The sequence below is a fragment of the Tiliqua scincoides genome, chromosome 1 (assembly GCF_035046505.1).
Source record: "Tiliqua scincoides isolate rTilSci1 chromosome 1, rTilSci1.hap2, whole genome shotgun sequence".
In the NCBI taxonomy this organism is placed as follows: domain Eukaryota; kingdom Metazoa; phylum Chordata; class Lepidosauria; order Squamata; family Scincidae; genus Tiliqua; species Tiliqua scincoides.
In genome coordinates this window covers 284,270,405-284,280,241 of record NC_089821.1, presented here as the reverse complement: position 1 = coordinate 284,280,241, position 9,837 = coordinate 284,270,405, and the positions used below count along the sequence as shown (strand labels likewise).

Sequence of the window (9,837 nt, the reverse complement as noted above, 5' to 3'; positions counted from 1 at the left end):
CTTTTGGGCCCCTTCCCAAAGAGGGATGGGTGAAACAGAATGGGAGGGTGGCAATGGGGGCAAAACAGGCAGGGGGGAAGTGGCACCAGCTGGACTAGTCTTTGGAGTTAAGGTATACTAGTCTTCCCAATGCAGAACTCAGGTCTTCCCAATGCAGAACTCAGGTCTACCTGCCTGTTGGTAGGTAGATACAGTAATACAGAAAACCAAACATACTCCTACGTCTCTCTAAAATCTTTCAAATATAGAATATCATTGCAGGAGTATAGAATTAGTACCATTGTATTCATGCTCACACTGGAATGGAAAATGTCCTGTGTACACCAAAACTGACTTCTGCAGCTGTGAAGTCCTGCAGCTGTGTCGCTGAGCTCCTATACACTCCTTCATGGTTAGCAAATCCACAAACCAAAGAGCTACTGTAACCAAAGAGCTACTGTAGCAGGTCAGTTTCCTCCCAGATGTGACACTGTTAAGGAATGTATGCAATCCTGGGCCTGGTGTGTATGGCAGTATTCGTGGCCATGTGCCCACGATATTGCCCCCAGCATCCTGTGTGGACAGTGAAATTGGAGAATGTAAGATCCCAGGAAATTCCTGGGCCCCCTTCCTGACCCTGGGCCTGGACACAAATTATCCCCTTTACCCCAGCTGCATGCATCAGATCAGGACCATTCCAGTGTTGTTAGATTCCTCTCAGCCTGCCCTTTCTGATGGACTAAGGCAAGTTCGCTGACTTGCAAGTAAACATACAATATGGCTCGGTTTCACTTTCCATAGGGCTCCATGCATTTTTGTTTTCTGATTTCTTGGTCATAACTTTTGATAGAATGGAGATATTTCACTATTTTTTTCATTGCATTCTGCTGTAAACCATCACGATTTTGGTTACTTGTGGTGTCACCCCCCAGGCTGGTACCTGGGACTGCACCCTGCCCCTCGCTAGCTACGCCACTGGACAAAGGACAATTGCTACCTGAGGAGCATGATGCAAGACAATCACTTAGCCATAATAGGTCCTTTGCTACTCAGCAACCACATCAGCAACCTTTGCTCCTCAGAGCCAGACTCTCACTTGGCACATTCATACAAAGATGCTGAAACAAGTCATCAAGACTCTGATCATGTATGTGTGCTCCTGTGACCAGCTCAGGTGGCATGTAGCTCCAGGAAGTGAAAAATAATCCACTGCACTGGCAAGACTTCTACCTGTTTTTAGATGGTTATGTATGCAAAAACTTTGACAAAGTCTTGACTAGAAAAGTGAACCAATTACAATACTGAATGAGCCATAAACAAATTTCTAGACCAGTTATTTTCAATCACTGTGCCATGGCCCATTAGTATGCCATGAATAGTTTGCAGGTATGCTGTGGAAGTTTGGGGGAAGGGTCATATATTAGTAGGGTGCTTTGGGGCTGCGAACTCTTAGGTAGCCTTGTCAACTGTCAAAAAACTGGTGGGGTGCCTTGACAATTTTAGTGCAGCAGGAGATGAAAAAGGTTGACAATCGCTGCTGTAGACATTTAAGGCTGCACAGGGTAGTTATGGTGAAATGGATAGTGATCTGGGTTTCAATATAGAACAATATAGACTCAGTGACTGAGTAGGGTGCATGGTTTTTTTTGTGTAAGTCACTTTTGCCAAGCCTTACCTCACAGAGCAAATAAGTGAAAAGCATTTAGTGTACTAAAAGGTGCTGTAGGAATGATAAATAGTGAACTGTCTCTGTGTTTACTCTGCTAATCTGAAGTGACAGAATCCAATTGCTACAATAACTGGAATCAGGCTGGGTCTTGGAAAAAACACAACTCATTTAGAACAGCACTATGAATTGTAAATCAGTGAGGGGAAAAACCAACATAACACATGAAAAATTAAAAAAGCTCCCACTAGACTAAAATTAAATGTCAGCTGATTGGAAAAATCTTGCTTGGTATAATAAATGTAAATTATAAGCTAAACAAACAAAATGAATGACTTTATTCAGACTGAGCATTTCTATGCTTTACTGCCAAAATTCAAAATGGCAACCAGCACAAAGTGTCTATAGTTCATCAGAATTTTAACCTGTCTCATGCCATTGGTGGTCATACAGTACCAATTTTGCCCACTGTCAGGTACAATACCTTGATCACTCTCAAGGTGATCTGAAAGGACTGAGCAGATGAAGAGGCCTGAGCCTGGAACACACAATACACATACAGTTGCCTTATGTGAGTCATAATCACAATTTGAAGGCTTGCTGGTGGAAGGAGATGCAAAGAAACGCAAAGGAAGTCCTGAGGCTTAAGCAGCAGAAGCTCAGAGGAAGCTGAAAGCCACAACTCAAGGCTCTAAGACCAGTTCTGCTCTCCTGTCACTGGGAAAATTGTGGAGCAGCCAACAGATTTTGTTGCCAATCTGGGTGTTGCTTGGAGCATGAAATGATGAACGGTCATTGCTACTTCATCTTCTCCTTGCATGCTGAATTGGTTGTTTATCCATTATTTCAGGTTAATCCTTCATTTCAAAAAGTCAGTGCAAGCAGGAGCTGAAAAAGACAGAAGTGAGGTTTCAGAGAAGTGGCCACTGACTGACTCAGGCCAGAGGAGTGTCTCATATACATGTCAGGACAATACCACCAGACAGCTTTAACTGTGGGCACTGGCAATGCTGGTGCAGTACTTCTGTGCTCTGCTGTCTGAACTAGCAGATCTTCTCCTAGACAATCTGGCTGAAGAGATGGAGTAGGCTTAGCAGCCACACATATTTTCCCAGAGTATGCAGGGATGTCCTAGGGTAGCTGTCCCCAAACCATGGCCCATGATGTGCTGGCATAATTATCTTGGGCATGGTGCAATGGTGGTGAAGCCTTACCGTTCCGCCTTGCAGCCACTGTTTGTTGTGTCCACAGAGCCTTGCACCGGGCAGCCGCTTCTACTGCACAACACCCCAGAAGGCCAATTTCCTGGGGAAGTGGCTGCCCGGTGCGAGGTTCTGCAACGCCTGGGCACAACAAACAGTGGCTGTGGGATGGAACAGTAAGGCTTTGCTATCACCGTGCCAGAGACAATTACACTGATGCACCAGAACCACACAACTTACAGCTTGGCTACTCAGAAGTCAGCTATGATTTGTGACATCATCACTAAACATCTAGAGGTCCCGCTCCACCAACATGCAGCCACAGTTAACACATGTCATAGTAATGGTAAAAAAAGGACTGCAGCTCAGGGGTGCAGCATACAGTTTGCATGCAGAAGGTCTCCGATTCAGGTCCTGGCATCTCCAAGTAGGGCTAAGAATGACCCTCATTTAAAACCCTGGAAGAGCCACTGCCAGTCAACGTAAACAATACTAAGCTAGATGGAATGATGGTCTGCCTCTGTACCAGGTGGCTTCCTTAGTTTATTTATAAGGCATTACATTCCCCATTTCAACCTATTTCACATGGTGACTTCACATGGAAAGAAAGGAAGAAAGCTCACAGAACCAAACTTTCCTGCTCAGCACACCAGCCCTCTGTGCCCTCTTAAAACCTGAACAGGACAAACAGGAGACTGGGCATTCAGGGGAGATGAGCAAAACTGGTCATCGTACCTCTGCAACAGAAATGTCTTCCATCGGTGGACTTAGGATACAACTCACTGTCAGAAAGCCCATTTCACTTAGAGCCACTGGTGTACCTAGGGGGGATTGGAGGAGGATGCCCCGGGGCGCCACGCATACGGGGGTGCTGCCATCTTCCTCACTCCGGAGGGCCAGGGAGGCCACACATGGCCTCCCCAGCCCTCTGGAAGCCTTCAAACTTTACTTCCAGTTTTTGGTGAAAGCGGAAAGTGACGTTTATGGCTTTCTGGAGGCCTCAAAAGGCCTTCAGAGGACTGGGGAAGCCATGCACGACCTCCTCCAGTTCTCAGAAGGCCCCCAGACATGGTGGGGGGGCATTCTGCATCCTGGCCCCAGGCAGCACAGGGACCAAGATCACCACGGCTTAGTTATATTTTTTAAACTTTTTATGCTATACTCTTTTTCTTAAGCTGGTACCAGAATCGCTTGCTTTGTCATTTTCTTAGGGCCACCCTGTATGTTTACTGGATATATCAGATTTGCTTGATTTGAGACACTTTTTCTTTCCCACTTCAGAGCTCCACGCATGCTTTCCATATAGGAGAAAAGCTAGGTAGACTTGGCATGTCCTTTTTGCGGCATGCAACCAACAGATAACAGGAAACATCTTCTTCCTCTCATAAAACAAAGACAAAGCGGGTGACCCAAGGTACCGGTGGAGGGTTTTCTCATTGGCTGGGGACAGAGTACCTCTCCTTTGCTCTTAGAAGTGAGAAGCAACCCTCAGATCTAATCGAGTGGTGGCTGCAGAGTTTGAGTTATCCAGTCGATGTCCACTGAGAAGGGCTTTGGAGGAATGCTGCCTTCAGAAAAAAAAAGCTTGGAACTTTGCTAGGCTCAAACAGACTTCAACTAAAAATTTAGAAGAAACCTGTCACAATTACAGAGAGGAGTTGTTTTTAAGAACTGTACAGGCATAGTGACTGTACTTAATAGAAAAATCTAAAGGTAGAACTACAAATAGATTCTTTTTAGTCATTTCCAGTTGTCTTTTTTTTTTTTTAACTGAGACAATGTCTACCAACTGTGGTTGCATTGTTTATCAGTTTGCAGGGGGAGGGAGACTTCCTTCATACTTTCTCCTTATGTAGCTTTCCCACTGAAAATTACCCCCACTCACAGCGTTCCCCTTTCTGGGGAGGTTGGCCCAATGCTTCTGCTCTGCTCTTTACTATCCGCCCTGCAGTCTCCTATACAGATAACACTGTTCTTTATCTGCACTAGCAAACCTTCATGTGATATGTCGTAGTAAATATTACTAAGAGTACTGCTCTTCATTTCTTTCAGAGGTGTATAAAAAGGCACCAACTTGAACCCACTGTGCTATAAAGTGCAAAAAGACTTTGATTCAGAGCTAGAAGTCAGCCCCAGACCCAAGTCCTTAATTGCAATATGGGGGGGGGGGGAAGGAAAGACCTTTCTGGAGAGTCATAAGTTTTTAGATAAGTTTTAAACTCCACAATATGCATCCCATCAACCTTAAATTTCACTTCCAGGATACTACAAAGTTGTAAGGGCATGAGAACACCAAGTCTTTCCTTCCCCCCTTTTGATTTTTCCTCCAACTGGCACCCCAACATTCTGTAACCTCACAGTCCCTCCTTAATCATTAAAAAACTTTCTCCCTTTTAATTAACAAAGGGATATATTTCCTCACACCTGGTGAGTTATTAAGTATACAAACCTCCTACATTACTTGAGTGATTCCATTTTGCTTCCAAACGGATAGACATGTGACCACCCAACTTTGGTATCAGAACAAATGGGGACAGTAATGAAGTATAGTCCCAGCCATCAACAGGACTGTTGCTCTTCAGGGTTCCAGCCAGCATGGAGCCTTGTAGAGCCATGTAGGGCTGGCAAAGGACTTCCCCCTCCCTCCTCTTCCACTGTTGTATAGTACCAGATTTGAATCAGACCTCCCATCCTTTGTCCAATGATCATCAGTTCCTTCAGAGATGGACAAGACAGCCTGCTCCTGCCTCCCTCCCCCTCCCTGGGCTTCTCTAGCCAGTCATAAGGTAAGAACCCCCTTGGACTCCTCCTTCTGCTCTACCTCAGCCCAAGAAAATATCAGACCTTTCATCCTTCATCCAATAATCATTGTACACAAGTCAGTAAAAAACACATTTTTGCTACTTGGACTCAAATCACCTGACTCAAGTTCCCATCCCTATTTGTAAGGGACCCAAACAAACCAACTACCTCCCTCTCCTCCTTTTTTAAATTTCATGGCTCAACTGCTCTCAGCCACAGACTTAACTGACAGAGTCACGCAGTTGTCGAACTTTTAGTTTTTAGACTCCCTTTCAGTTTCACTTCTATCATGCATACATTGACCAGATTTCATAACAGCACCAGGAAGCAGGTCAGGGCACCAGGACGCAGGTCGTGTCTGTTGTCTTGTGTGCTCCCTGGGGTATTTGGTGGGCCACTGTGAGATATAGGAAGCTGGACTAGATGGGCCTTTGGCCTGATCCAGCGGGGCTCTTCTTATGTTCTTATGTTGACCAGATGTCGTAACCGCAAAAGAGAACAAGGCATCCCAAAATATAGGACATCCAAGAAAAATGACTTGACAAAATAAAAGCTGAAAACACTCATATTGATTTTAAGTGGTTAATTTAAACACTATATTACTTATTATTAAATTTAAAACTATATTACATTATATGTAATTTATTAATTACATTACATACCCACTTTGAAACTGTGTGTGATGTTTTCTCAACCAAATCAGACCATGCTATCAACATATCAACTTTTTGTAGTTAACAGAAAGCTAATTGTTGAATCAGAGTTTGGGCAAGTCAGGAACTGCCACCTGTACTTAACTGTATTATTCTGATGAACTTATCTTCTTTAAAAGATCTTGTTGGCTTACAAGAACTCTGGGCAACAAAAATGCTTAAAATTTTACTTAACTATTGACAAACCATTTGCAAGTTTGTAAATGAGACACTCCATCTCTTCAAGTAACATTCTCTGTACCAAGAAATTGCCTCCTCCATGTACTGATATCACCCCAGTGGACCCAAACCAGTAGACTTTATTACAGGATTTTCTGCTAAGCTCTAAGTAAACTTTAATAAAGTCTACTGGTAATAGACTTTATTAGTCTATTACTAAAGACTAATAAAGTCTACCCTAAGTGCTTCCAAAATTTAAGGGTGCCTGGCTTTCTCCTCAGCCACATCACTGAGCTTTGCTAGGGAATCTGTATTCAAATCAATCCTCTGCCCCACAATTAACATGTGGAAAACTGGGCTGAGACAACTCCTAACCCTTTTGATTTGCAAACGTGACCAATTAGGCTAGACACACTAAATAACCATATGTTGATTGCAGTTCTCTCCCTGGGAAGAAGACAATGCCTTCTTTTCCCAGACAGGTGGCCATGAGGCTAAAAAGGAGGGCATATTCAGGGAAAAAGAGGATGGCTGGTCACCCTGATCATGCAATAAAACAGTGAGCACCCCTGCAGAGCTTTTTAAGCCACTACCTGCCATGTCTTTGCAATATGGGGATAATGTCCAAGCATGGCCAGGGAAGTTTTTTAAATGTTTAGATACAGACAAGGACACATACCCAAACCCTTCATATGAAAGAAGATCCAAGTTTAAAAGAGCAGCCGCTATTTAGGGGGAGGTAGAAAATGCTGCTGCCCTCAGCTACCCTAAAATTCTGGATTTCTATATTGTTTTCTATCATTGGCTCTCAACAATAATAGGAATTACTGGCCTGGGGAAGGGCCAAAAATTGGTGTTAGATGTGAACCCTCAACTTCCCTCTCCTGATGACAATAAAAATTACCCTCTATTATCTCTATGCCGTCAACATCCCATAGGTCCTGGCAGCTCACAGGGCTATTTGAGTGTGTATGTGTGGTGTGTCTTTTTTAAACCTTTGAATTTACAAACTTCCACATATTTGCATATATATGTCCCCCTGAGAGAAAGGCACTCTAAAAATCTAATAAATAAAATTTTAAAATTGGTTTTTTTGTTTCTCATCAAACATATCAACCCCAAAAGTTCTCATCCCCAAAAGTCCAGTCATCTTGGAAGGAAAAACTCTTACGTTACATGGAATAGGAATATTAGGAATAGAATAGGAATAATGCAGGAATAGAAAACTGAAGACTGAAACAGAGATGTTGATGCAAACAGTAAAGAAAGCTAAATAAACTGCATCACTCCTTGCTGCACTGGCATTTGGAGCTCAGTCACGATACATCTAGAGCAGGGGTTCTCAAACTACTTACTTTGGTGACCCACTTTGTTGTTCATAGTGGATTCAGGGCCCACCAAGGCCAACCTAAAATGGTGTGCGAACTGGAAGTTGCTTGTGGGTCATGCCAGCACAGGGCCCACTTTAGTGGCCACAGCTCGCCATGATTCTTAAACTGTGTCACAACCCGATTTTTGGACCAGGAAGCAGCGCACCATGGCCACTGAAGCGGGCTGTGCACCAATTTAGGTTGCAGCTTCCTGATCACAGGGCCTGCAACCCACAAAAAAAATCAGTTGTGACCCACCAGTGAGTTTGAGAAACACTGATCTAGAGTAAGTCAGGTTTATACAACATGCTTGCCACTTGTAAACTTATGCTGAATATTCATGTCTAGCATTCAGTCATTTGTTACATATCAGCATCCAATCAGAAATTCAAGGAAGCACAAGGTAAAAGTCACCTGTCCATGTGACTTGCAGATTCTGTAAGTGACCAGTTTCCCATATGGTTCTATGAACACTGCAGTATGCTCCCAAAACAGGGGTCATGTGGTAATGGCCATCTGTATTCCTCAACTATAGTCTAGGGCAGAGGTGGGCAAACCCTGGCCTGTGGGCCATTTGCAGCCCTCAGGAACCCCCAATCTGACCTACAGGGAGCCCCCAGTCTCCAATGAGCCTCTGGAGACTGCTGGAGCCCACGCTGGCCTGTGACTGCTGGTCACAATCGCCAGATGCGAGCTGCAGGCTGAGTTAGAGCAAGGCCTTTTATAGTCTCCAAGTGTTTTCTGCTTTTCCCTGGGCGTTATTTTAACACGCTCCACTGCCTCTGAACAACTTACGTCTCCATATATTTCTAGCTTGTATATATTTGTATATATCTAGCTTATATATTTTCTCATGTGCTTCTACATGCCTGTATTATAATTCTCACGTGTAATAAAAAAACTCAGTAAAATTCATTCATTCATATAAGTTCCATCTCTAATGTATTCATTTATTTATTCAAATTTGAAATGCAAATTAATTTTCCTTTTCCTCGCCCCCAACACAGTGTCAGAGGGATGATGTGGCCTTCCTGCCAAAATGTTTGCTCACCCCTGGTCTAGGGACATTATCAGAAATGCAGTGAATCTTCCACAGCCCACAGGTGTTACTGCTGCCTGACCCCAAGTTCGGAGGGAAAATATTGGAGGAGGCAAGCAGACTGGAGACAACTTTGGGACGCTTCAGAAGCCAATCAGTTTAGAAAGAGAGTTTTGAAAACAGATGGGAAACCAAATACTCCCTATCCCAGTCAGGCCTCAATTTTCACAAAGGCAAATGCAAATGCATCACCCCTTCTTCAATAGATTGTCATGCTTCTTTTCCATATTCCTGTGACACTGACATTTCTTGCTAAACTCCTCTTCACAACTAAACTTCAAAACACATAGACGAACAGGCCTTGCTGAGGGAGAGTCAGCATGGCTTCTGTAAGGGTAAGTCTTGCCTCACGAACCTTATAGAATTCTTTGAAAAGGTCAACAGGCATGTGGATGCGGGAGAACCCGTGGACATTATATATCTGGACTTTCAGAAGGCGTTTGACACGGTCCCTCACCAAAGGCTACTGAAAAAACTCCACAGTCAGGGAATTAGAGGACAGGTCCTCTCGTGGATTGAGAACTGGTTGGAGGCCAGGAAGCAGAGAGTGGGTGTCAATGGGCAATTTTCACAATGGAGAGAGGTGAAAAGCGGTGTGCCCCAAGGATCTGTCCTGGGACCGGTGCTTTTCAACCTCTTCATAAATGACCTGGAGACAGGGTTGAGCAGTGAAGTGGCTAAGTTTGCAGACGACACCAAACTTTTCCGAGTGGTAAAGACCAGAAGTGATTGTGAGGAACTCCAGAAGGATCTCTCCAGACTGGCAGAATGGGCAGCAAAATGGCAGATGCGCTTCAATGTCAGTAAGTGTAAAGTCATGCACATTGGGGCAAAAAATCAAAACTTT

The 9,837-nt window shown here is 43.9% G+C and overlaps 1 protein-coding gene across 4 annotated transcripts in view; it reads right to left on the bottom strand.

Moving 5' to 3' along the window:
• Positions 1-1,986: 1,986 nt before the first annotated feature.
• Positions 1,987-9,837, bottom strand: part of TTLL5 (tubulin tyrosine ligase like 5) — a 180,265-nt gene continuing 172,414 nt past the window's right edge. For all 4 annotated transcript variants that reach the window (XM_066627423.1, XM_066627432.1, XM_066627442.1 and 1 more), the window contains one exon: positions 1,987-2,533. Coding sequence is in view for 1 of the 4 variants with exons in the window: in XM_066627432.1 (XP_066483529.1) it covers positions 2,505-2,533 (29 nt within the window). In the remaining 3 variants the exon portion in view is untranslated. The remainder of the gene's footprint in view (positions 2,534-9,837) is intronic.